The following is a 27907-nucleotide window of genomic DNA, read 5'->3' on the forward strand; positions in this document are numbered from 1 at the left end:
ACATGTAAAATCATCTTTTATTAAAAGTCTTCCTCATTTTGAGATCCATTAGAATTGGTCAGCGTTCACCTTCTTCCCTCAGAATAAACACACAAAAGTTGAAGGCCGGTTCCTCTCAACAAAACACAATTTATTTGGCATCTAGATGGAATGTCTCTCACAGCATCTTGGGGAAAAAAATAGATTAGTGTCCCAAAAGCCCGCCCTTCTCCACCCCTTCCCCTGAAATAAAAACCTTTTTTAAAAAAAAAAAATCAAAATATTGGAACATAAAATGTCACAGGGACCAACCTATTACAGTATCAAATTTCATTTCTACATACCGTTCCATGAAATATCAAAATCTTTTTGATTTTTTTCTCCCCCCACCCCTTTATTATTATTATTTTGAACACACACATGCCACAGTTCAATTCAGCCACAAACTGACACAACAGACTGGCAAATTCAGCCAAAAAATGTCTTCCCAAACAAAATAAAAAGCAGTGGTTCGCTGTTTGGCACACTCGCTCACACATACGCACCCATCGCCCTTCCCAAACATACACAAAATCGGGCATCCCCTTTGATGGGCACACCCAGTGGGCCTTACCTTTGAGTCCAGATCTGTAGAGCTCCATGTTTGTTGGACCCCCAATGGCTGACCCCAGGTTTTCCCAATTTTATCTTTCCTGATACAGCCTTGAAGGATTTTCAACAAGCTATTTGACTTTTTTGGGGGGAGGGAAATGAAAATAATGAACAGTGGAGGGATTGAACAAGCAAACAGTGGTTTCTCACCAACTACTACTGATTTACTTCACTTCTCCTGATGCTTAGAAGTTGGACAATCCATCCTATTTCTGCTCTACCTGCACACGCGCACACCCTAGTTAAAATGTAATTGAGTCAATTTTCCCCCCGATACTTGGACATTGGACAATCGGATCCTCCTTCCTCTCCACCTGTGCCAGTCTGGTTGAAATGAGCAGTGAATTCTAACCACGGCTCTCCAACTTCCGTACCATCATCTTTTTTTTTTTAATTGAAAAGTTTTACAGTACATCATCTTATCTCGTTGATTAGGATATCTGGCCCATTTGAGGGTGCAGCAAACAAGACAGATTCAATGCAGCAATGCTTTTAAAAAAATATATATGTTCAGGCCAAACAACCAGGTTTTACTGACGAGTGTGTGTGTGTGTGGGGGGGAGGTCTTGACTTCAAAACTGCTATGTGCCCTCAGCTAAAAGCAGAACAAAACAAGAAGCCAAAAGTCACACCCACTGAGAAGTGTCTTCTCTGGGAAGACGACGTCAAATACCAAAAGGACATTTTGTCAAATGAAGTTTGTTAAGATGGAAAAGGACCTTTTAAAGATTTGTTTTAGGGTAAGAAATGGCAAGCTACGGCCGCGAGTGGGCATCAGCAAACGGACCGAGTGCGGTGTGAACTATACCCCAATCATATCTATGGGAGAGTGCAGTAAGCATTTCAAAATTTTATTTCGACGTGGGGATTCTCAAGGGAGCTGTCGACGTTCACACTGAAGTGGTGCAGAAGTGACAATGAACCAAAGAATAATAACCTGGTGCATAATTGATTTCAGGGAAAAGATATTTTATATATCTTTTTATATACAGGTGAAACTCGAAAAATTAGAATATCGTGCAAAAGTTCAGTTATTTCAGTAATGCAGCTTAAAAGGGAAAACTAATATGATAGACTCATTACATGCAAAGCAAGATAGTTCAAGCCTTGATTTGTCATAATTGTGATGATTATGGCTTACAGCTTATGAAAACCCCAAATCTCAGAAAATTAGAATATTGTGAAAAGGTGCAATATTCTAGGCTCAAAGTGTCCCACTCTTATCAGCTAATTAAGCCATAACACCTGCAAAGGGTTCCTGAGCCTTTAAATGGTCTCTCAGTCTGGTTCAGTAGGAATCACAATCATGGGGAAGACTGCTGACCCGACAGTTGTGCAGAAAACCATCATTGACACCCTCCATAAGGAGGGAAAGCCCCAAAAGGTAATTGCAAAAGAAGTTGGATGTTCCCAAAGTGCTGCATTAATAGAAAGTTATGTGGAAGGGAAAAGTGTGGAAGAAAAAGGTGCACAAGCAGCAGGGATGACTGCAGCCTGGAGAGGATTGTCAGGAAAAGGCCATTCAAAAGTGTTGGGGACTTTCACAAGGAGTGGACTGAGGCTGGAATCAGTGCAGACAGATCCTGGACATGGGCTTCAAATGTCGTATTCCTCTTGTCAAGCTGCTCCTAAACAAACAACGTCAGAAGTGTCTTACCTGGGCTAAAGAAAAACAGACCTGGTCTGTTGCTCAGTGGTCCAAAGTCCTCTTTTCTGATGAGAGCAACTTTTGCATCTCATTTGGAAACCAAGGACCCAGAGTCTGGAGGAAGAATGGAGAGGCACACGCTGCAAGATGCTTGAAGTCCAGTGTGAAGTTTCCACAGTCTGTGTTGATTTGGGGAGCTATGTCATCTGCTGGTGTTGGTCCACTGTGCTTCATGAAGTCCAGGGTCAACGCAGCCGTCTACCAGGAGATTTTGGAGCACTTCATGCTTCCTTCCGCAGACGAGCTTTATGGGGATGCTGACTTCATTTTCCAGCAGGACTTGGCACCTGCCCACACTGCCAAAAGCACCAAAACCTGGTTTAATGACCGTGGGATTACTGTGCTTGATTGGCCAGCAAACTCGCCTGACCTGAACCCCGTAGAGAATCTATGGGGCATTGCCAAGAGAAAGATGAGAGACATGAGACCGAACAATGCAGAAGAGCTGAAGGCCGCTATTGAAGCATCCTGGTCTTCCGTAACACCTCAGCAGTGCCACAGGCTGATAGCTTCCATGCCACGCCGCATTGAGGCAGTAATTGCTGCAAAAGGGGCCCAAACCAAGTACTGAGTACATATACATGCTTATACTTTTCAGAGGTCCGATATTGTTCTATGTACACTCCTTGTTTTATTGAGTGAAAGCCCTAATAAGCAGGCATATACATAGAATGAAGGCTACTGCTAAGCTTGTAAGCCGCCCTGAGTCTTCGGAGAAGGGCGGGATATAAATGGAATTAAAATAAATAAAAAATAAAATATGTAATTTTCTGAGATTGTGGATTTGGGGTTTTCATGAGCTGTACGCCATAATCATCACAATTATGACAAACCAGGGCTTGAACTATCTTGCTTTGCATGTAATGAGTCTATCTCATATATTAGTTCCCCCTTTTAAGTTGCATTACTGAAATAAATGAACTTTTGCACGATATTCTAATTTTTCGAGTTTCACCTGTATATAAAGGGTTTGCCATTTCAAAACATAACAGTACCACTAATTCTAGCCTATTTTTTCCCCCTCCAAATTCTTATCTTTTTTACATGGACGTGTAGTGTGGCCATCAGTTTCCAATCACGTGTCGCTCTTGTGCTTTCCTCAAGATCATAAAAAAGTGTTTTCTCCATCTTGGCAACGTTAAGAGCTGAGGACTTCAAGTCCCAGAATTCCCCCGGGCTGGGCAACTCTGGAAGTCGAAGTCCTCACCAGTTGCCGAGCTTGAAAAACATTTATCATAAACTCTCAATCAACCAAGCCCATTCACACTTACGTATATAAAAGCAAAGAAGTCAGTACCTACAATGTATAAAACTGATGGAGTGTGCTAAAAACGCACAAAACCCGCTTTTTATTTCTTTCTTTTTTCTCCCCCCCCCCACTCCCCATACTTCAGAAATCCTTAGTACCTGCCCTGGATCCACAATTCTGACCCCAGACTTTGGGAAGGAGAGAGAATGCTGCTTTGTGACGAGGCTGAGAAAGCCAGGAGACAGGAAAGGAAGTAAAGAGGGGGGGGGGGAGAGACAAATCCACAAGACTTTGTATTCCTCCAGTGTCCTGCGGCCATTCCCACCCTCCTCTGTCTGGCTCATTCTGGGGAAAAATGGTTGTTGGCCACTCAGACGTTGCTTCGTGCCCGTGAGGTTGGTGGGAAGACCGTTTTTGAAACCAGACTTCCAAATCCTTGGGGCAAGAGCTAAGAGGTCAGGAAAGCAGAGTTGCGGAGTTCTACCTCAGCTGTATCTACCCCAGCTTCAAAGGGAAAGCGGGGTCGAGAGGCAACGGCCTAGCAGCACGATCGTGGTACCGTAAGACGAAGGTTCTGACGAATTTGTGACGGTTTGCGAGCAAGTCGTCCCCAACCGACGTAAGCAGAATTGGCTTTCCTTTCTACTGAGTCGCATCGAGGGCAATGAAGTCTACAACCATGGGGCCATCCCCACCTTTCATGGTTTCAGGGCGGGGTCTTCCCAAGCGATTCCCTGGACACGTGGAAGATTAAATCTGCGGCCTTCTGCAAGGACACCTGGAGTGTCCTTGGCCACGCTAGAACTCTCTTCTAAAATGGCCCCAAAGCTAACCTACCATCAACATTACACTGGGATAGATAGCAACTGCAGAAGGAGGAGGAGGAGGAGAAAAAGGGGTGAAATGAGAAGGCACCCTGATACATTTAAGTATAGAACCATGGGTAGTGTTTCTCCTGCCCCTCTAGGCTTCCTGCCTTTCATAAGGCAAGAGGAACACACAAACGAAGGACTGGAAGTAATGTATCCGTTAACGAAACCTGGGCAGCTTACTTAGGAGGCAAGAGGCTAGCGATGGATCAAGAACTCCTTGGCTATAGTTGCCATCAACTCAGCATTTACAAGTTCTCACCAAGATCCCTCGGTGGGAAAGGTGAGTGGGGGCTCTTGGGGGCAGACCCCTGCACCTTCCAGATGTCCTTCTCAGAGATTCAAGAATTACTGAGGGGATCCACCTTCACCCATCTGCAAACCGGTCCAAATCCCCAAACCCCAAATGGGTCAAAGAGGATCAACGGGACAGCTTTCATTAAGGTTTCTGAGGCCAACGAGTCTCCGTACGATTTTTTTTCTCCCCTGACCCCAATGTCTCCTATTAAAATGTAAGGCGTCGAATGAATCCTGCAGGATAAAGCAAGCTTGAAATCTAACGACTGAGAATGAAAAAGCAAAATGAACAGGGAGAGAGCAAGTCAAAGGCGGACCGATTGGTCCAATCACATTTCCACCACCAGCCCCATCTTGGAAATTCTATTATTCCCCACACCAACTCAGTCCCCCCCCCAACCTCAATACCCCGATTTACAGTAAGAGAAAGTCAGGAGGGGGGAAATCTCATGTACGAGTCACTGAGCTGAAAAGACCCAGTTAAGTATGACACTGCTTTACGGCGAAGCAACCTGGTTGACTTGAGCCTCCAGGAAATAAACAAGCATTTGATCAACTCGTATCGTTCCTACTTCGCAGCCAGGACTGGAAGCCACGTGAAGGTGAAGACTTTATGGGCCCACTTGCCTGTCTCTTTCTTTTCGGGCTCACATTCCAAAGGAGGATGGTCCTGCGCTCTGTTCAGACATACCCAAGAACCCGACTTCTAGTCTTTTGTACGGGAAGATTAACCAAAGACTGGTTAAGGCAAGAGAGTCAACGGCGAGCAGTCATATTCTGTTCCTGGAAGTTCCTAACGCCCTGGCATTCCAGATGTTCCTAACACCTGGTCCTTTATTCTCCATGATTTTACGGGACGGCGAGATGGATGATCCCTTTCCTCTCTCAGACCGCCCCCCCCCAAAAAAAAATCTATCCGTAATTTTCCTCCACTTTAAAAAAAAGAAATGAAAAACTCCATGTCTTCTGCTCTTTTTTTCCATAGAAAAACAAACAGTGTTTTTACAACTTGATTTCTTCTTCTTCTTCTTCTTCTTCTTCTTCTTCTTCTTCTTCTTCTTCTTCTTCTTCTTCTTCTTCTTCTTCTTCTTCTTCTTCTTCTTCTTCTTTTTCTTCTTCTTCTTCTTCTGAAGAGGAGAAGGTAAGAATGGAAAATGACTGCCCGGGCCGACGTGTTCCAAGTCTAAACTCAAAGGAGAATCTGAAAAAGCCAGACATGGGAGTTTTATTTCTGAACTTGAGTCCGAGAATTCAGCGTCCCCTCGTACATCTGACGGGCAAACAGTTGCCCGACAGTTAATGCTTGGCTGGCTGGCAGTTAAAGGGGTGAGGGGGGGGTTTGTCTCTTGTTTTGATTGTGTTTCCTTTATACCATGGTATTTAGAGAACACTGGCTGTGGTGGTTGCCACTTAGGCTCTCCGAGAGCGTGCTTTCGCTTAACGGAGTGTCTGGTAGGACAAGGAGGGTGCTACTGTCGGCAGAGTTTTCCAGGTCCAAGTGGGACGGCCCGACGGAAGGAGGCAGAGATTCGTCGGGGAGCGGCAAAGAGGTGTCAGCATTCCCGAAGGACAGTTGAGTGTTAGGTCCCATATGAGAATGGACCCCGTCTAGGAAGGAAAAGGAAAAGGGACAACATCAAGCCCAAATCAACGCATTCCTGTTATTTGGTCGTTAGCTGCTTCCAGATCATTATCGCTTACTCTTTTAATAGATTGGGATCCGGGGATTTGCACGAGGGAGCCCCAGATAGATGGGGTTTCAACACCCCAGCCCGTAGCGCCATTGCCGAAATTTTGGCATTTCATCAGGAGGGAGGAGAATAGTCTAAAGGAGAATAGCTCAGGGTTGAAATGAGGAGTCCTTGGTGCTCCCTGAGCTGGGTTGATTTCTTGCAGATGTTTCCTGACCCAGCTAGGTAACATCATCAGTGCTAGAGGAGAGGAGGGTTTGGAGAGGAGGAGGAGGAGGAGGAATATTATGGGGTCCTTGGTGTTCTCTGAGCTGGGTTGATTTCTTGCAGACATTTCATTACTCAACCAGGTAACATCATCAGTGCTAGAAGTTTATATTACATCCCACCAACACTGACAAGGCAAGCCACTAGAATGTAATATGTCAACGGAGACCAAGAAAGCCAAGCTCAGAGAGCACCAAGGACCCTACAGGAGTCCTCCTCCTCCTCCTCCTCCTCCTCCCACTCCATTCTGCAAATCACCTTCCCTTCGAGCACTGATCACGTAACCTAGTTAGGTCACGAGAGGTCTGCAAGAAAACCACCCAGCTCAAGAGAGCACCAAGGACCCCAGAGTCCTCCTCCTCCTCCACCACCGCTCCGCAAACCCCACTCCTTTCAAGCACAGAGGCAAGCGATCCAGTTTAGCAAGGAAACATTCGCTAGAAAACCGCCCGGCTCAGAGAGCACCAAAGACTTCACGTCAAACCGGCATGGGAAAGGCCGAAGCCAAGGCCAACCAGACGGCCTTGGGCAAGAATTCCAAATGAAGAGACCTGGCGGAGAGCAGAGAACGTTGTCTGGGCTGATGGACGCTTCGTAAGGCGGCGGAGGGTCATCCGGGTGCTGAATGTCCGGGTATTTGTACGCTGTGTAGGGTGGAGGCGGATCGTGGAAGTGAAAGGCGCCACCTTCCCCGTCGTCAGAAAGGTGCAGTGGCGTGAGTCCGGTTCCAAAGCCGTCTGGACCGTAATCGAAACCAGGCATCCTCCGGCCCAGGTTAAAGTGGTGCACTGTGAAAGGGGAGCAGGGATAGGGGAAAAAAAACACACCCGTGGGCATCATCATCGTCATCGTTGCGGTTTCATCTTTTCGTTCGTTCTGCACAAAGCATCGGGTTTCAAGCGGAATCGTGGAGCTTTTGCTCTTTAGCTTTAGGTTCCCCCCCTTCTTATTTAAATCAAGTTTCTCCAGTGTCAGCAGAAAACTGCACGGGATTAAGAAACACAGGTGTTTTGCCAGAAGAAAGCTGGAAGGGACCTTGGAGGTCTTCTAGTCCAGCCCCTGCTGAAGCAAAAGAACCTATACCATCTCAGACAGGAAGGAAGGAAGGAGAGGGAGGGAGGGAGGGAGGGAGGGAGGGAGGGAGGAAGGAAGGAAGGAAGGAAGGAAGGAAGGAAGGAAGGAAGGAAGGAAGGAAGGAAGGAAGGAAGGAAGGAAGGAAGGATTGTAATAATGAGCCATTATCGCAGGGTTGTTGTGGTGGGGAAAATAGGCGGAGGAAGGTATGTTGGATATGTTCACAGCTTTGTTATTTGTAAAAATAATCAAGAAATAAATGAATAAATACTGTATGGAAGTTTTTAAGAAGAGACTGGACAGCCATTTGTCTGAAATGGTCTAGGGTTTCCTGCCTGAGCAGGGGGTTGGACTAGAAGACCTCCAAGGTCCCTTCCAACTTATTAATATCATTGTTATCATTATTATTGTTGTTGTTTTTGTTATTGTTAGTTATTATTATTATCATTGTTATTATTATTATTATCCCAACTTTTGGGGAAAAAAAAACCACCCAGGCAAGTCATGGAAAACCGAAACGTTTAGTTGCCCGACCTTTCCCGGGCGCCCTTCAGAGAAGGTGGGAGCCCCACTTACGGTTGGCTCCGATCAAGGATTCGATGCGCTCCCGGCGTCTCTGCCGCAGCCGGTGGACCATGAAGAGCAGGAGGGACAAAATGAGGAAGGAAGAGACGCAGCTGACGATGAGACGCATGCCGCTGGCCATGGAGTCGAACAAGCTGTTGCCGTCTGCAAGAGGGGAAGGGAGGGAAGACCACAACCTTGAGTTTCGCCCTGACGAACCAACCCGAGAGGGAAGGTCTGTTTTTACAACGGTCGTTAATATACCCAATAGAGCTGGTTTTGTTGGAAGGACAACAGGATTTGTGCTTGGTACTGCGATTGTTTCAGTCAGCCCTCTTATGTTCATTTGCCGCCCGCATCAAATTCTTTTTATCAATCACTCAAGGCAGTGGACCTATCCAACAGGCCTGCTTCCCCCTATTTTCCCCACAACAACCCGGTGAGGTGGGTTGGGCTGAGAAAGGAGGACTGACCCAAAGTTGCCCAGCTGGCTCTCGTGGCTAAGGTGGGACTAGAACTCACAGTCTCCTGGTGATTGGCCCAAAGTAACTCAGCCGGCTTTTGTGGCTAAGGTGGGACTAGAATTCAACAGCTCCTGGTGATTGGCCCAAAATGACCCAACCAGCTTTCATGCCTAAAGTAGGACTAGAACTCAACATCTCTTGATGATTGGCCCGTCACCCAACCAGCTTTCATGGCTAAGGCGGGACTAGAATTCACTAACTCCCAGCTCCTAGTCTGGTGCCTTCACCACTAGACCGAACTGCCTCACTTTTTATGTGTATTTATTTATCCCGCTGGCCACACGACCACGGAAGCATCTTCAGACAACGCTGACTCTCTTAGCATTAGTTTTATGTTAGTTTTTTTTTAAACTCTATTTTATTTTAGGTTTTAAAACTCCTAACACTTTGCATTTTACCCCTTTTATGCTCTTCATGACAGCAATAAAGACAGGATTTGAGAGAAGCCAGACCTACCAGGATCTGAACAGGTAAATTTGCAGCATTCCTTGGGATCCCTCAGGTAATGCTGGCAGCCCTGAGGTCGCTCGCACAATGCCGCCACGCACATCTCCGGCTCGCCATTGTGGCACGTGCAACTTAAGCAGGGGTCGTCCCCTTTAGGTGTGAAATTGTAGCCTTCGTCGACGATGTTATCTTTGATATCCACGCACGTCTGGCCTGGAACAGAGGTTTGGGGGTGGGGGTGAAGCCATCTTTATTTTGGCCAATCCTCTTCAGATGGGTTCCAAATTGTTCCAGCGGGTTTATCAACGGGGACGGGGAGGGTGGGGGGAAGAAACTTACTTCTTTTGCAAAGAAAGGACGATTTTTCATAGCAGTTCTCGGCGTACCAGCTGTGAAAACCGTGGTGCCGGAGAATTGGGAAATGGGAACATTGAAACTGGGCACAGAGGATGTTTTCATTCTCAGAGAGTGATGTGCTGAATGTAGGGTTAGGAGGAAGAAATACTTCGGACGATCCTGAAATGACAAGACAGAGGAAGAGAGGATTGGGGGGTTGTCACGCTCCGCGGTGCCATCCGCTTTGGGTGTGTGCTGGAAAAAAATACTTAAAAGCTAAACAGGTTGATCCAGTCTGCTTTGATTCAGTTTCTCACTTTCCTCACTGTGGTTGGGAGAACAGCCAGAGTTTGGGGGGGGGGGGGAGAGAGAGAAAGAAAGAAAGGAGGAAGAGGGGGTGGTGGTATCCTTTTGCAAGGAACAAAGAAGTGACCCAGCCCGCAATCTCTGGTATGCAGGAAGAGAGCCAAGGGTGGATCCTTGCACAGGATCTATTTAATAGTCATGCAGATTTGAGCTTTAATCTGGTTCCTGTCAATAGGGCAGAAACAATAAAGAAACTACTCTGAAGACATTCCTTGTGCTGTTCTTGGCTCTTAAGCCTGACACTTATTGATCCCAACAGAAGAGAATATGTGTAGCTCGGGGTTGAAATGCTCTCTGAGCTTGCTGGTTTTCTTGCAGAGGTTTTACGACCCAAATTAGGGAGCATCATCCGAGTTAGAAGGGAGTTACAAGCAGAGATCAAATCTCCCTCTTTTCCAGCATTGGTGATGTTACCTAGTTGGGTCCTGAAATGTCTTCAGGAAAACAGTGAATTTCAAAGAGCACGCAGGAGCCCACAGTCATCCTCCTTCTTTGCTTCCTCCTCCTTTCCGCACACCCGACTCCCGGCACTGAAGATGTTACACAGCTGGGAAATGAAACGTCTACAACCAAGCTCAGAGGAAATCGAGGAGCCCAGTCAATGATACATTAGCTAGTTTGCATTTGGTCTCTGCATTAGGAAGCTTGGCATTTCCCCTAGTGGGCAAAATATTCTTATACATACTTCCTTAGTGTACACATGTTTGTAACTCACTTCCCCAAAGGTTTTTTAGAGCTTCGGTTTTTCCTGGAAATTTTGGGTGTGTCTTCCCGTCCCTCAAAGCTAATACCTGGCTGTTTAATGCTTTATGTAACAGAAACAGGGGACGCGGTGGCTTAGTGGGTTAGGACGCTGAGCTTGTCGATCAGAAGGTCGGCAGTTTGGTGGGTCGAATCCCGAGTGCCGCGTAACAGAGCGAGCGCCTGTTACTCGTCCCAACTTCTGCCAACTTAGTTCGAAAGCACGTAAAAATGCAAGTAGAAAAATAGGAACTGCTACGGTGGGAAGGTAACAGCGCTCCGTGCACCTTTGGCATCTAGTCATGCCGGCCACATGACCACGGAGACGTCCTCGGACAAGCGCTGGCTCTTTGGCTTTGAAACGGAGATGAGCACCGGCCCCTAGAGTCGGAAACGACTAGCACGCATGTGCGGGGGAACTTTTACCTTAACAGAAACAGGAAATTATTCAATATACGAAGAGACATAAAAGTGTATTCAAATTGAATGAACAAGGTTCCAATTTTAGTTTAAGGACCAGAGGATCCAGATTTCTGAACTTACCTTTATAAGCAACTTCCCAGTGGCCTTCAAGGGAATTGTTTCGGTTGGTGATGACAAACTGGTATCCAACCCAAAACCTTCAGTTGGAAATTTAGAGGGGGGGGGGGGAAGACAAGTTGTAAAACTTCAATAATGATAAGACTGCATTGGAAAGTTGATGCAATTTTTTAAAAAAAAATAAAATAAAGTAACACGAGAATCTGGTTCGAAATTTGGTGAAATAAGCACCAAAGGTTCGTTGTTATATCCAAACTCCCCTCTGGTATGACAGAGGAGATAAAATATATTTGACCCACTGCTCAAGCCTAAAAAAACAACTTCAAGGATGAGGAGGGCAAAATTAAACCTGTTCAAGGTTTGCGTTGAACCTGCCACAACTTAAACCTCTAAATAGAAACAATCCTTGGCTCCATTTCTCAACAAACTATTGCTTATTAGAGATCAAATGTATTGCAGTATTGCAAAGCCAGAACTGAGAATCACGCGCCAAAATTCCCAAGTTCTACTTTTCCCTCCCTAAAATATCTCTCATTGCCCACCCCAATGTAACCAATCAGGTTCATGCAAGATGTGTTTTTTTTATGCGGCCCCCTCCTTCTAGCTGGGTGACCTTGAGGCAGCATCTCGAGGAGATATGGCCCTTACTTCCGTTTCCCCAAGCATTCCCATCTTCTTTTCCCCTCTCCACAATTCACGAAAGTCTGTCACCACATAGCGGGCGAAGCACAAACAAGCATAAGGTGGCATCTGAGAATTTGATGTTGACAAATAGGACGCGGGCAACGACAACAGCAGCTCTGGAAGTCAACCTCAACATCTGCAGTGGAACCCTGGAATTCCTCTCCCATGCACACTCACCGGCGTTGATCCTTCCGGCCAAAGGTCTTCTCCTCAGAGTCCCACTCTTGCTGCAGAATGAACTTCAGCTCCTGGTCGGTGGTAAAGGTGGCTAAGGAAGCATTCACTTTCTGGCACGTTTGTACAGCATCCCAGTAGTTCTCTCCATTTAGGTACACCTTGTAGCAACTGGCGGTGCCCTCGTAGTGGTGCCACCCTGATGGGCATTTCCCTAGGAAACATGAAAGAGAAAAGGGAAAACAATTCCCCACCCAGTTAGGACCTCAACGCACCCACAAAAAAATAGCATGTTTTTAGCCATTCCTAAAGACATCAGGCCAGAATTTCTCAACCTTGGCAACTTTAAGATGGGTCGACTTCAACTTCAACATGTTGGCTGAGGAATTCTGGGAGTTGAAGTCCACCCACCTTAAAGCTGCCAAACTTGAGAAACACTGCATTAGGCTTAGTTCAAATCTAGCAAAGAAGAGATTTAGAAGAAAGCTTTTCTTGTACACAATGCAATGAAGGAAGAACGTCATTCTAAAACTGCCTATATTAAAAAAAAAAGACCATGCTTGAAATGAAAAGGTCTAGATTTAAAATGCAATACGTGAGAGATCCTATTTGGAATTATCTCTGACAAGGCTGCTGTAAGACATGGCCGCTCATCTTACCTTTCCTGGCAAATCAAAACCAGCCTTTCATTTCTGGGCACCAATATTGCTGGTTTAATTGCAGGCAAGGCCCCACCGGCTCATGATGCACAGCCATCAAGAGAGCTGCTGACACTCGGCAGAGTCAAGTATTGAACTGGATGGATGGGTGGATCAATGGTTTGATTCAGGAGAAATTACCTTTCCGTGTGTCTAATTTTTTTTTTTAAAGCAAGGTTCTTTTTAAGCAACAACACACCCATCCAAATGGATTTTTTTTTTTAAATCGTTGGCCTTCAGGTTGAGTCTCCATTCAGAATCCAGAGCAGCTTCTACAGCCGTGATTCCATTACCCTTCCCTTCTACATATTATTCTGCCTCCGGTAATCAGATTGAGGTGGATGTTCTCGTTTGAAGACATCTTCTGCTTATTTTAGGCACAAGCAAGAAAATGGTTTGCGATATCTTTTGGAGACAGGCCAAGCGGCATTAGCTTTTACACTAGAAAAAAGGGGATTTATTTGCAGCCTTAAAAGACTGAAGAGCAAGAACAGTTCACTGTACAATTATCTTGCTAAGGGAAGTTAATTGGAATCGCTTTTTTTTTTTTGAGGTTTCGTTTAATGCAAGTAACTGTACAAAGTAAGTAATGTTCATTGGGACTTCTCAGTTTGATTCTCCCAAAGTATCTTTGGTACAGCCTCCCCAAGTTCCTTGGATCACAAAGTCAGAAGCAGCGTTTTCCTATCTAGGAGCAGGATACACGGCTGTATAAATTGAGTAAATAACGCACAAACATACAGGCAGTGTGTATGTATTTATTGTTTAGCAACCACAGCTGCAACCAGCAACTTGGTGGTGAAGCAAAGTGGCCATTAAGCCAAAGGTTTATGTTGTGCATCAGCTTCCCTTTGCTTTACGGGCCTGCAGAGGTCGTAAATCTGAGGACTGGCTACCCAATTAGTTTTTCATCAGCCATCTAACTGCAAACATCGCTACATGAGGCGGTTGCTAAATGAGGACTACACGTCCATAAGGATTTGCTGTCTTTTCCCCCACTTGTACATCAGCCCTTTGGAGACTGGACCGCCGATTCCATCCGAGTGTGGAGTACAGAGTCAATCAACAAAAAATGTGGACCACCCATTGCCTACCCCTAGACCAGGGATATCCATCCTTGGCAACTTTTTAAGACTGGTGGACTTCAACTCCCAGAATTGAAGTCCACCAGTCTTTAAACGTTGCCAAGCTTGGACACTTCTGCCTTAGACCAAAGGGCCAGCCTGATAATGAGGAGGTTTGGACCAACTACCAAGCGACCCAAACTCAGAAGCCAATGCCATCTAGGTCAGGATGGCTTATATGGTAGCAACTGTTAAGTAATCGGATCTTCCCAGTCCGAATATGCCTTCCCCTTTCCTTTATCTAGGAAAACTAGGGAAGGGGTTTGTCCGAGATGACTTCACAAATTACTTTCTTGGCCTAGGCTCAAGCCCCTCTTTTCTGAGCATTGCCTTGGTAACAAGCTCTTTCTCCCCATTCCTCAATGCCCTCAAGATCTGGTTCTTGTTTCCAAGTCTGCAACTTACTACTGAAGCGAACCGGCTGTGCCATGTTGATGGTGTGGAAGCGTGTCGTGTCCCCTCCTCTCCCACGGCTGTGCCTGGAATCCACATTTTCCTTCCCGTGATAAATTCGTTGGTCCCCTGTATAATCTAGGAGAAAGGTAGGCTTTAGGTGAGCAAGGCTGGGCAAGAGGTTGTGGTGGTGGTGATTTTTTTCATATTTAACCCCAATTACTGTAACCGTTCGTTTTTCCCCCCCAGAAAAGAATTTAGAATGATCTATTATTAAAAGGTAAGGGACGCGGTGGCTCAGTGGGTTAGGACGCTGAGCTTGTCGATCAGAAGGTCGGCAGTTTGGCAGGTCGAATCCCGAGTGCCGCGTAGCAGAGCGAGCGCCTGTTACTCGTCCCAGCTTCTGCCAACCTAGCAGTTTGAAAGCACGTAAAAATGCAAGTAGAAAAATAGGGACCACTCCGGTGGGAAGGTAACAGCGTTCCGTGCGCCTTTGGCGTCTAGTCATGCCGGCCACAGGACCACGGAGACGTCCTCGGACAAGCGCTGGCTCTTCGGCTTTGAAATGGAGATGAGCACCGGCCCCTAGAGTCAGAAACGACTAGCACGCATGTGCAGGGGAACCTTTACCTATTATTAAGATGCTCAACGGGCCTACAATTTGTCTCAATTCGTGAAAAAACACATAAAAGGGCCTCAGAAAGTAGAGAAAATTCAATTGTAGAAATTAGATCAATTCAGCTGGTCCTTTGGACGGTTACACCATTGTGAGATATGCTTAAAACCCTTCTTTGTTTGATAAGAAATGTGAGGCTATTTCGCCCATGTTATTTCTTCTGTGCCGGGGTTCTTTAAAACACCTCGGCTTTCCTTAGTAGCCCACAAGAACAGCCATAAACGGGGACGCCTGCAAACTGTTTATCTGAATGTTCAAATAATTTTTATCACTCTGCTGGCGTCAGCAAAACTTTGAGCTCCAAACCGGCAGGCGAGCGTTCTTCCAAGACTGCGGAGATAGGTTGACCTAAATGAGGAGAGAGAATCTCTGCCAACAGAAATCTACGTCTTATTGAGGTATTTCTAAGAGGAAAAGTTCTGAAACGGACTCTGCCACGCTAATTATTGTGCCCTTTCTCAACTTGAGAAGCTGTGCAGTTTGTCCTCGAGTTACAGCAGCTCGTCTGGTGACCGTTCAAACATCAGAGTGGCTTATGACCATTGATTGCACTTACGACGGGTTGCAAGATTCACACCTGGTGATGTGATCAACTGACTCATATTTGTGACCTTTGCAGGATCCCCCTTGGTGACCTTCTGACGAGCAAAGTCAGTGGGGGGAAAAATCAGAATAACCACGTTCCCAGCTTAAGAACGGCAGTGATTCACTGGATGACTGCGGCAAGAATGGGTTGTAAAACGGGGCAAAACTCACTTAACATCTCACTTTACAACAATTGTGGTTGTATATGTCAAGAGGGAGAATCCCTCCAGGGTAAGCAAACATGGATGGTCTCTGGAACAAACTTTTACCAACCTGGAAATAATCTCTACATTCAAACAAAGCCAGCCAACATTTAAGGAATGGTTCAACTCAGATTTAGTCATGCTCAACCCTGCAAAACAAAATCAGCCCAAACCTGGCCATTAAGTAGGTTACACGCAATATAGTTGACACTGATTACCCTTCACTTTATTTACAGAAACTGTTGTGGAGGAGAGGAAGATTAGTTGGGTTTTTAAGTGTCTGTGAGTCACTGCTGACCCTAGTAGAAGCTTTTGAAGTTGAAAGACAGTGGCTGGCCATTGGACCAAGGTGGAGCCTTCCTTTGGGATCTACTCAGCTTCCCCAAGACTCACGTTGACAGCAAAAGAAGCTGTTCTGACCCAATCGTTACACAATCTGCCATGCCCCTGCTGTCATATCCTTTCCATGGCCTCCCTGTCAAGTTAGAGGACTGTAATTAAGGCCACCATGTTCAAGAGGATACCTAGATTGTGACTCAGTTCCCAAGAGGTCTGAGCAAAATGGCTTCTGAATCACAATGGATGAGTGAATATCCTAACATGTTTGATGTAGGAAGAAACAGATTGGGGGAAAACCTTTACAGAATGAAATTATAATAAGAATAGAATAGAATAGAATAGAATAGAATAGAATAGAATAGAGTAGAGTAGAGTAGAGTAGAGTAGAGTAGAGTAGAGTAGAGTAGAGTAGAGTAGAGTAGAATAGAATAGAATAGAACAGAACAGAACAGAACAGAATAGAATAGAATAGAATAGAGGAATGGAATGGGAATAGAATAGAATAGAATAGAATAGAATAGAATAGAATAGAATAGAATAGAATAGAATAGAATAGAATAGAATAGAATAGAATAGAATAGAATAGAATAGAATAGAATAGAATAGAATAGAATAGAATAGAATTAGAGTAGAGTAGAGTAGAGTAGAGTAGAGTAGAGTAGAGTAGAGTAGGGCTTAAGTGTGGTCTTAAGTCAAGGACTTACTTGTTCTAGATATCAACCTCATCCCATCATTTCAGATGGGACAGAAAACTATGACAAGTCCCTAGGGAGATAGCTGGGAGGTACATTGAAGTTTGTGGGCAGTTTATCCTTAAGATTAAATAATAATCCACAAAAAAATGACCCTGCAAACTTAGCTCAGGGGCAGCTAACTAAAACTGCTCCACAGGGGTGGAGAACTGAAAGACTGGCGATCTCAGCAATTAAAAACAAAACCACTTCTAAAGAATGAGGAACAGAGTCAAATGCATGACTGAAAAGCCCCTAACCAGTATGATTCCCCCACTTCATGTGATCTTGATTCTATCCCTCTATTAACGCTGCCTTAGGACTGTGTTGGCTGTTTCTCAATTCGATATCCGATTATCAGTGAGGATCTACCGAACATTGGCTTGGTTTTGAGATAGCTTCTGCTGTTGTTTCTTTTCCTTTAGCAGAAAGAAATCAGATAAAAAATGAAATCAGGTCAAAAAATGTGGACCTGCAAATACGCACTGCATGCATAGGTACCTGTGGAGTCCTTGGTGCTCTCTGAGCGTGCTTGTTTTCTTGCAGACATTTCATTAGCCAAACTAGGTAACATCTTCAGTGCCACTGTATTCTAGCACTGATAGTGTTACCTGGTTTGGCTAATGAAACATCTGCAAGAAAAGAAGCAAGCTCAGAGAGCACCAAGGACCCCACAGTCCTCCTCCTCCTCCTCCTCCTCCTAACCCCACTCCCAGTGTTACCTAGTTTGGCTAATGAAACATCTGCAAGAAAAGAAGCAAGCTCAGAGAGCACCAAGGACCCCACAGTCCTTTTCCTCCTCTTCCTCCTCCTCCTCCTCCTCCTCCCCCCCCTCCTCCTAACCCCACTCCCGTCTAGCCCTGATGACTTCCCTAGTTTGGGTAATGAAATATCTTCAAGAAAACAACCAAGCTCAGAGAGCGCCAAGGACCCCTCATGTCAACCCTGAGCTACAAATATTCTCCTTTATTAATAGGTACATGTGCTTCAAATTAGCATGGGCTCCAGAGGAAAACAAATTTAAGACCTATCGCTGGGCTCATGCTAGGAACAGACCAAAAAGAAAGGAAAAGAAAATCCCAAAGGGGAATGTTTTGAGGTCAGGATGTTCTCGTTGGGAGGCTGAAACAACTGCTTCAAGTTGAAGCAGGTTTCTCTCAATTATTCTGGAAGGGCTTCAAAGAGTCAAAAAGCAAACCATTTTAAATTTCAAAATACTTCAGATTCCAAACACATTTTGCACAGCCCTAGATCACATGTCAGGTGGAGCTGTTGTGATGTGGTTTGCAGGCCTCTGTTGACCTAACGTTTTGTGTAAACCCGACCAACTCTGGCTTAGTCAAAATGACCATGTTAAAAAAGTTCAGGTCGGCAATGATGTGTGAGAAGGAAGGAAGGAAGGAAGGAAGGAAGGAAGGAAGGAAGGAAGGAAGGAAGGAAGGAAGGAAGGAAGGAAGGAAGGAAGGAAGGAAGGAAGGAAGGAAGGATTGTAATAATGAGCCATTATCGCAGGGTTGTTGTGGTGGGGAAAATAGGCGGAGGAAGGTATGTTGGATATGTTCACAGCTTTGTTATTTGTAAAAATAATCAAGAAATAAATGAATGAATACTGTATGGAACATGCTGATTGTTTATTATTACTATCATCACTATTATTACTATTACTATTATATTATTAGAGACGCGGTGGCTCAGTGGGTTAGGACACTGAGCTTGTCGATCGGAAGGTCGGCAGTTTGGCGGGTCGAATCCCGAGTGCCGCGTAACAGAGTGAGCGCCTGTTACTCGTCCCAGCTTCTGCCAACCTAGCAGTTCGAAAGCACGTAAAAATGCAAGTACAAAAATAGCAACCACTATGGTGGGAAGGTAACAGCGTTCCGTGCGCCTTTGGCATCTAGTCATGCCGGCCACGTGACCACGGAGACGTCCTCGGACAAACGCTGGCTCTTCGGCTTTGAAACGGAGATGAGCACTGGCCCCTAGAGTCAGAAACAACTAGCACGCATGTGCGGGAGAACCTTTACCTTTACCTTTTTTTATTATATTATTACTATTACTACTATTACTACTACTACTACTACTATTATTATTATTATTATTATTATTATTGACTGGACAGCCATTGGTCAGAAATAACATAGGGTTTCCTGCCTGAGCCGGGGGTTTGACTAGATGACCTCCAAGGTCCCTTCCAACTTTGTTGTTGTTGTTGTTGTTGTTGTTGTTGTTGTTGTTATAAAGCTAGTCTGCACACATAAACTCAGCTTTCAAAACTGACAGATTCAGACAGGCTTGTCCCTTCCCAACTGCTCTAAAAAAAAATTCCTTCAATGTCCCCGTCTCCCCCCCCCCCCAAAAAAATTTTTGGCTTCTTATATATTCCATGCAAAACGAGTCACTTCCTGCTAGGGCCGCACGCATGCCGTTCTGCTTTCGTTCCATTTCAACTGCACACCGTTTTGCGAAAGAAGCAAGAAAAAGCACGCTTTCGTTCAAATCGAGATAGAAATTGGGGCTGCCAAAAGCAGCACGAAGACGAGGCTAATGGCGAGCACAAGAATCTTAAGTCGGCAAGCGCAAGCCAACAATTAAAAAGAAGAAATTTAAAAGAGAGAGAGAGAGAGAGAGAAAGAGAGAGAGATGCCTCTTATGTAATTTTATTGGCCACTCTGTATGAAACTTCGTTCTGCGGGCTTCTCCTCTGCCAATGTCACTCAACATTCTGGTTTTTCAGCTTCACTCAAAGGCAATTAAATAATAATAATAATAATAACAACAACTCAGCTTCACTTACGTGAAGCAGAGCTCTGATTCATCTCTTTTTTTACGCTGGGTTTTAAGAGAAGAGGCAGGCGACAGCTTGCCGCTGAAGACCCCACTTAGCATTTGTAGGGGGTAAACCCACCGATCTTAAGGGGTGGAGTTCAAACGTCGCCTGGAAAAAGGAGCTTGTTTTTCTGAGTTGTGTGGAGTTCTCGGCTTGCCAAGCCCCATTAATCTTGTTTCGGAGCTTATGTAAACTTTTCACATTTCCTGCCTCTAAAGGGCAGAAAACACAGGTCCTCGGTCAGCCATTTGGGGCAGAAGAGAACTCTGCAGACATTATTTATTTATTTATTTATTTATTTATTTATTTATTTATTTATTTATTTATTTATTGGGATATTTATTTATCATCTATCTATCTATCTATCTATCTATCTATCTATCTATCTATCTATCTATTTATTGGGACTTATATGCTGCCCTATCTCCCGAAGGACTCAGGGCGGCTAACAACAGTAACATATAATAAATACAGAAGATAAAAATGATGCGGCCTTGAAAAATCAGGGGCCTTTTCCTTGCTAAAAAAAAGCAAGAATATGACTATAAGAGCGAAACCTGGATTTAAAATCGGGGAGGAGGAAGAGGTGACTGGAATGGCTAACAACTTGTGCAAAGTGTTTCTCCAACACCTCAAGAAAATGGCTATGGATTAGAGGGTAAGAGTGGACACGTGGGCTCAATCTGTCCTCACTTCCTTTTTCAAAGCAGCGGTACCTTAGAAAGAAACGTTTAAACAAGAAAAGAAAAAAAAACTAAAGCAAAACTAACCTACAGTAAGCGAGAAACCAAGAGGTATTTCTGAAGCTGCACAACTAGGCCATTTCAAAGTTCCAACAGTTTTCGGCAGCGAGACAACGCGGAGGAGACTTTTCTGATACCTGAATCCTACGCTCCCCGGCTGCAAACTAATTTAAAACAGAGCTTCCGGATAAGATGGAGGAAAGGGAGACGGTCAATATTAACTATTCTCTCCTGCCTAGTTTGTGCTGACAAAAATTCCGCTGAATGTCCCGCAGCCTAGCAGACTGTCAGGTGCAAACAACTCTTATGTCAAAGCACTTGATTGTTGATCACCTATTTATTTTACAAGGACCTTCCCAGACTGACTGCCTTCTCTACCACCTCTCTACTCCCTCCTCTACTCTAACCCGTGGATTCCACCACATAGACACGTGCCTGTTCTTTCCGGGCACATTAGTAACTTAGTAGTATGGAAGGAAAAATTTTCTGACAGCGAGAACAATGCTTCAATGGAACAGCTTGCCTCCTGGAGTTATGGGTAGTCCATCACTGGAGGTTTACAAAAAACAAGACCACATAACCATTTGACTGGGATGGCACAACCACAACCCCCGGTCCGTGGACCAGTACCGGGACACAGCATGCCAGCAACCGGGCCGCACAAACAAGCAAAGCCCCATCCGTGGGATACAGGCAGCACACAAAACCACGCACCCTCCGGTCCGTGGAAAAACCTCTCTCCACGGAACCGGTCCCTGGTGGCGCCTCCGGTATAAAGTCTCCTCCCTTGAGCAGGGTTTGGGCTAGATGACCTCTAAGGTCCCTGCCTGCCCTAGGAGTCTCTGCTTTACGTTCTATGGCAGGGCTTTTCAACCAGTGGTACGGGTACCCCCTGTGGTACATTGGCACCTGGCAGGTGGTACGCGACCATCCTAGGAAAGTGGTAGCGGGGGAGGGGAACGAACTGAACCGGTGGCAGCACCGCACAAGCCTGAGCGAGAGACAGCTGGGGCTGCAGGGCTGTCAGGGCTCAGCGGAAGCGCCAGGATCAGCACCAGGCTCCAGCTGGAGCTCGGCGCTGATCCTGGTGCTTCTGAGCCCAGAAGAAGCGTCGATCAGCTGGAATGTTGCAGCATCTCCAGGGTCTTGTGATTTACATTCAGATGCTTGGCAACTGATTCAGATTTATGACGGTCACAGTGTCCCAGGGTCATGTGAAGTGACCAAAACCTGCTGCAACCACCCAGCAGACGGGGGAGGGGGGGAATAAAAACCAAACTCACCCCACCCCACCCCCGCTGCCAATCCTCAACAGGAACGCTCACAACAATGAAAACCTCGGACAGAAGAAAGAGCGCTGCCAGGCGGGCAGGCAGGTGTCTCGCTCGGCTGTGGCTTGGGGGGCACTTTTTTCAGTGCCATTGTAACTTCGAACAGTTACTAAGAGAACTGTTGTAAGTCAAGGGCTACCTGTACTTCATCACTTTTTTTCCTTTTTTGGTGGGGTCATCAAGTTTTTGACACCTTGCTAGGCGACCGGTGATACTCGGATGTTGCCATATCCTAAAAGTGGTAACAACGGGCGAAAAGTTTGAAAAGCCCTGTTCTATGTTCTTTGGAAGAATGGGACGACAGAGAATGAGGTGGCTGGACGGAGTCACTGAAGCAGGAGGTGTGAGCTTAAAGGGACTCCAGAAGATGGTGGAGAACAGGAAGGCCTGGAGGAACGTTGTCCATGGGGTCGCAATGGGTCGGACACGACTTCGCAGCTAACAACAACAACAACAACAACAACATGTTCTTTGGGGATGAAACCCACCATTCCTCTTTCAGGGCACTTACTTGGGCAGCCAACTTCATCGCTTTCATCCTCACAGGTGGGCCACCCGTCGCATTGCCACTTCGAGGGGATGCACTGGACTGAACCGCTGCGGCAAGTGAAATGCCCGGGGTTGCAACGCATCTCTGCAAGAGACAAGGAGAAGACTTTCTCAGGCTTACAAAGCGAAGAATACCGACCCCGCAACAAAGCCCTCCGCTGGAAGCTAGCGCGCCCAGATTTAATTTAATTTAATCCCACGGTTGGCATGAGCAGCGAGAAAGAAACGTCAAATCTTCACATTACTGGAGGAAGTTTTGATTGGGTTGCTTTCTCTTCCCCCCCCCCCGCCCCTCCCACCCCCCAACTTCCCTTCCCGGGGCAGAAGCAAACAGAGGTGGCTCTTCTGAATCCTGTTAAGCAAGGATCAAGGAAAGTTGTAACTGGCTTTGGCTCCATAATCTTTCGGCGCTAAAGCAAGCAAACGCATCGTGGACTGTGTAATTTAGTTCAGATGAGAACTGTGCACCAAAAGTCTGCAGGAAACACATCCAGTAGCTAGAATTAACCTTGCCAGGATGAACACCTTCACAATAGCTCTCATTTCATTAAATATCTTATCGGGAAACATTTGCCTCGAGAATCCATCAGAAGCGTAGGGCACTAGCTATCCACCAATTTCCCTTCCAGCTGACTGATTGATTTGATTGATTGAAACTAATCGAGAACCAGCCTAGAATTAAGGAGAAATTTCCTGACAGTGAGAACAGTTAACCAGTGGAACGACTTGCTTCCAGAAATTGTGGGTGCTGCAACACGGGAGGTCTTTAAGAAGAGACTAGATAGCCGTTTGTCTGGAATGGTATACGGTTCTCCTGCTTGAGCAGGGGGGTTGGACTAGAAGACCTCCAAGGTCCCTTCCAACTCTTGTTATTCTGTTCTGTTCAGTTATTTGAAAACTGTGAAGCCGTGCCAATCGATGGCTATTTAAGCTTGAGACAAAATTCTTTTTTGATGCGCACGATTTCAGTTCAGAAAAGCAAATAAACATTACATTTCATTACATTGTGATTCTTACTTTATACACAGCTTCCTTGCCCCAAAGTATAAATGCAGAATGAATTTACTTCCTGGCAAAATTGCAGATAATGGGCAGTGAGAACCGGGCTCAAAACATCTACAGTCTGCAAGAAGAGTGTCTCAGCATCATATAAAGTGTTTTAAGAAGCATAAAACCAGCTCAAGTCGACTGGAAGAAATTTTAAAAATAGGCCTATTCTGTTTCAACACAACTTCTCAAAAGGAACACTCAGGTTACCAAGTGACACCTAAGACTGACTATGAGAGAGATGATTACCTATGTTACACCACCATCAAAACAGTACTTTTATGTATGTGGGTTTCTGCACTCCTGGCTTTCCAAAAATCATTATATCGTCCCACACACAAATATAGCACAGCACAAGGTCAAAATAATCACAATGTGCAGAGTGGAAAAAAGGAAAACCAGACTTGAAGATCAGGTTACTCTCTTATAATGTCACAGGGGACAAATGGAAGGAAGGGCAAGCGTTATGAAATAGGCAGGAGGAGTCCTTTGAGGGTTTAGGGCCGTGGTGGCGAATCTATGGCACGTGTGCCACACGTGGCACGCAGAGCCCTCTGTCGGCATGCGTGCCGTCGCCCCAATCCTAGGCCTTCAGCTGGGTTTTATAAAGCCTTTTCGCTTTAGGCCTCTGCCACCATGTGCAAAAAAATAAATGTTGATGTCCATTTTGCTCTATGAGTTCATGGTGACCTAACCCTAACCCTAGGTGGAAATCTCCTCCAATGGGATTTTCCCATGTATTTTTACAAGGAAATATAGATAGGGCAGCCTAGAAAAGTAAGCGCCCTCCTAACCATACCCAAGCCCTCCGAGTTTGTTGGCGATGTCCATTTTGCTCTATGAGTTCATGGTGACCTAACCTTAACTTTAAGTCCATGGTGGCAAAACTATGGGACGTGTGCCACAGGTGGCACGCAGAGCTCTCTCTGTGGGCATGTGCCTCATCACCCCAGTCCTAGGCCTTCAGCTGGCTTTTATAAAACCTTTTCGCTTTAGGCCTCCGTTGTTTGCAAAAAAAAAAGGTTCAATCAATCAATCAATCAATTTTAACTTCTTGAGGGGAAAAAAAAGATCTTGCAAAGTTGGAATTAATTGATTGTACTTTTTAGTCCCACCCAGTCTGCCGTTACCACCGCAGCCACACCCACCCAATGGGCCACGCCCACCCGGCATCCGACGATACGTGTGTTTTGGGTCGCAGTTTGGGCACTTGGTCTCTAAAAGGTTCGCCATGATTGGTTTACGTCATTCAAGCCACAGCAGCTTCTTTGGGGGGTAATTACGAGCATTTTTTATTCTTATTATCTCACATTAAAAAAAAAAACCAACCCCTTATGGTGTGAGTTGGTTAAGAGACTAACTGGTCTGAAGTTGCCACTCTACCTTCTTAAGGGCTTTGTGGTTGAGCAGAGACTCGTGACACCTTAATTACTACGTTATCCTGGCCTTTTAATGGATCCAGACAGCAATTACATGGATTGCTTTGTTTGGGGGCAAGATGTCAACGTAAGACACTCTGAGGCGTTCCAAATTCCTCCTTTGATGCTTACTAGATTTCCTGTCCTTTGTGACTTGAGAAAAAAATATATTATTTAAATGCTTTATTTTTTAAAATAAATAAATAAATAAAGAGGAAGTTGGCATTCTGCTAAGTAAAACAGTGGCTTCGTTATTTATTGCCAACAATGCCTTTGGGTTCCATAAAGATCCTATTAGTGTGTAGACAACTTCCTGGAAGGAAACGTCACCAGTGGTGAATGGGTGCTTTCTAAGACAGCGTTTCCCAACCTTAGGAACTTGAAGATGCGTGGACTTCAACTCCCAGAATAGCTGGCTGGGGAATTCTGGGAGTTGAAGTCCACGCATCTTCAAGTTCCTAAGGTTGGGAAACGCTGTTCTAAGATATGCCCAGGTAGTCCTTTTAAGAATAGATGGGTCACCAAAGCAGCACCCCCAGAAGTTCTTAACAATCCAAACAGGTCTCCACCCACTACCCCAATTGCCTACCCTGAGCAAACAGCCACAAATACTGCTCATAAGTTTATCAATGCATAGCTTGTTTGCTTCTATCAAGCCAAACTCATCAAGACAGTTTTTCTTGTCTTACGTCTGCTAAGAATCAAAAGGCGCTGCCTTCATCAGCAACGTGAAGAGGCAAAACTGAGTAGAGATAATCCTGGAATTTTCAGCCTTTCGCTTAACGGCCAAAGTTAAAACGGCACCGGAAAAAAGTGACTTACGACTGTTTTTCACGCTTACGACCGCTGCAGCAGCAGCACCGCGGGTCGCGTGATCAAAATTCAGACGCTTGGCAACTGACTCATACTTATGACGGTTACAGTGTCCCGGGTTCACGTGATCCCCTTTTGAGAATGTCTGACAAGCAAATGCACTTAAACAACGGTGAGAACAGAGGCGAGAAAGGTCGTAAAACGGGGCAAGACGCGCTTAACAACAGAGGTTTGGGGGCTCAGTCGCGGACGTAAGTCGAGGACAAATGTAGTCATTTGAGCACAAATGAGCAGGAGATGGTTGGATTCACAGCCAAAGGTTCCAGGCGATCTGAAATGGGTTTTTAATGCACAGCAATTCTCAACCGACAAGGCACTTAAAATCTGGCTCACATGTCACCTGCATCCGTCTTTCTCTTCTCTATTTCATCCCTGTTTAAATCTAACATCAGCTTGGCTACTCTATCCACCTGCGGTGGTGAGCTGTAGCTCATGAAAAGTTATGCTTTTTTAATAAAGCACTAATAGTGAGAAAAACTGCTATCAGATTCCTTCCATTTGGGGGCTATTATAAATGAAGAGACTTTTCCTACAATTGCTAGAGCCAAGATCTGCACATTGCTCTAGAGCAGGGGTCTTTTATGACTTGTTTGAAGACCCCTGCACTAGAGAGAGAAAATGCAGAAGGCATTTTTGTTATTATTTTCTTTTAAAGCCAGGGGGAAGCTGCAAACGGTTTGCGACTTAACACTGAACAACAGAAGTATCTTTGAAATAAAAACCCTCCACAAGAATAACCAACAAGGAGTCAATCCTCAGCTTTGCCAAAAAGGAAAAAAAAAAGGCAAATAAAAGCGGAGGTTTTTGGTTTATATTTACTGTATATGTCACCTTTTCTCCAAGGTTCAAGATGAGGCGCCCAGCGCTCCTTCCTCCATTTTTATTTCTATACTGAAGCATGTAGAACAGGGGTCTTCAAACTTGGCCCTTTTATGACTTGTGGACTTCAACTCCCAGAATTCCTCAGCCAGCGTGCCTGGCTGAGGAATTCTGGGAGTTGAAGTCCACAAGTCATAAAAGGGCCAAGTTTGAAGACCTCTGATGTAGAATGTAGCAAGTACTAAATAAAAAAACAGCTAAAAACTGTTTTTATTTTGCAGCTAATTGTTAACATACAGCCTCATTCCTATGCGTGTCTAGAGGGAGATATTACCGTTCATTTCCACCTCAAAAAAAGGAAGTTCCAGACTGCAGCTATGAAGATACTAATTTAGCATTACCTATTATATTTGGCTTTCTTTCAATCCCATTATCAAATCTATCAGAATACAACTCTATCTCTAAGAAGAAGAATAGCTGCCAGATGTTTACCTGGTCCAGATAACAGATAACATCAAAGCTAACATTGCCGAATAAAGCCGACGCTGTTGTATTTCCTTTCTCACTGTTTGTTCTTTTATTCTTTAAGATCCCCATGATTGACCTAAACCAATTCAAATCCCTAAGAGGTCAGCACTCAAAATAGACGTTTTGCAAAATGCTTAAGTAACAGCGATAAAAGCCTGAGATTTGAAGACAAACTAACCTGGTTAGATATTATCCATGAAAGGTAAACACAACAAAGCATCACTCTTGAACCTGAAAATACAGTAAGAAAAGTTTGATTCGCTCATCAGGCGGACTACCGGCGCGTGTTCACTGCATTACTACATTTGAGCACCTGGAATATTAAAGAATTTCATCTTTTTATCCCCAAGCCCTTCCTGATGACTGTGATTTGTTTCAACCTTGCACCGATACCGTCTCAGTTCATTGGCTTGCTCCCACTGCCGTTACGCAAGAGCCCTGCACGGACAACATCAGAACCATCCATTGTTTTAGGAATGAAATCACAAGGTGCTTTTATTGTTGCTGTTGTTAGCTGCGAAGTCGTGTCCGACCCATCGCGACCCCATGGACCACGTTCCTCCAGGCCTTCCTGTCCTCTACCATCTTCTGGAGTCCCTTTAAGCTCACGCCTCCTGCTTCTATCCAGCCACCTCCTTCTCTGTCGTCCCCTTCTTCTCTTGCCCTCCACCTTTCCCAGCATGAGGCTCTTCTCCAGTGAGTCCTTCCTTCTCATTAGGTGGCCAAAGTCTTTTTGAGTTTCAACTTCAGGATCTGGCCTTCTAAAGAGCAGTCAGGGTTGATCTCCTCTAGGACTGACCGGTTTGATCACCTTGCAGTCCAAGCGACTCGCAGGAGTCTTCTCCAGCACCATAGTTCAAAG

General features: G+C 45.2%; 1 protein-coding gene across 1 annotated transcript in view; it reads right to left on the reverse strand.

Moving 5' to 3' along the window:
* Positions 1–247: 247 nt before the first annotated feature.
* The window catches only part of DGCR2 (DiGeorge syndrome critical region gene 2), a 46252-nt gene continuing 18592 nt past the window's right edge, over positions 248–27907 (reverse strand). The window contains exons 2-10 of the mRNA XM_083373574.1: positions 22323–22445; positions 14389–14514; positions 12165–12375; positions 11307–11383; positions 9660–9836; positions 9330–9533; positions 8362–8514; positions 7263–7499; positions 248–6361 (exon numbers count right to left, since the gene is read on the reverse strand). Of these exons, the coding sequence (XP_083229700.1) occupies positions 6120–6361; positions 7263–7499; positions 8362–8514; positions 9330–9533; positions 9660–9836; positions 11307–11383; positions 12165–12375; positions 14389–14514; positions 22323–22445 (1550 nt within the window). The 3' untranslated portion in view covers positions 248–6119. The remainder of the gene's footprint in view (positions 6362–7262; positions 7500–8361; positions 8515–9329; positions 9534–9659; positions 9837–11306; positions 11384–12164; positions 12376–14388; positions 14515–22322; positions 22446–27907) is intronic.

Source organism: Vipera ursinii (assembly GCF_947247035.1).
Source record: "Vipera ursinii genome assembly, chromosome: 14".
NCBI lineage: Eukaryota > Metazoa > Chordata > Lepidosauria > Squamata > Viperidae > Vipera > Vipera ursinii.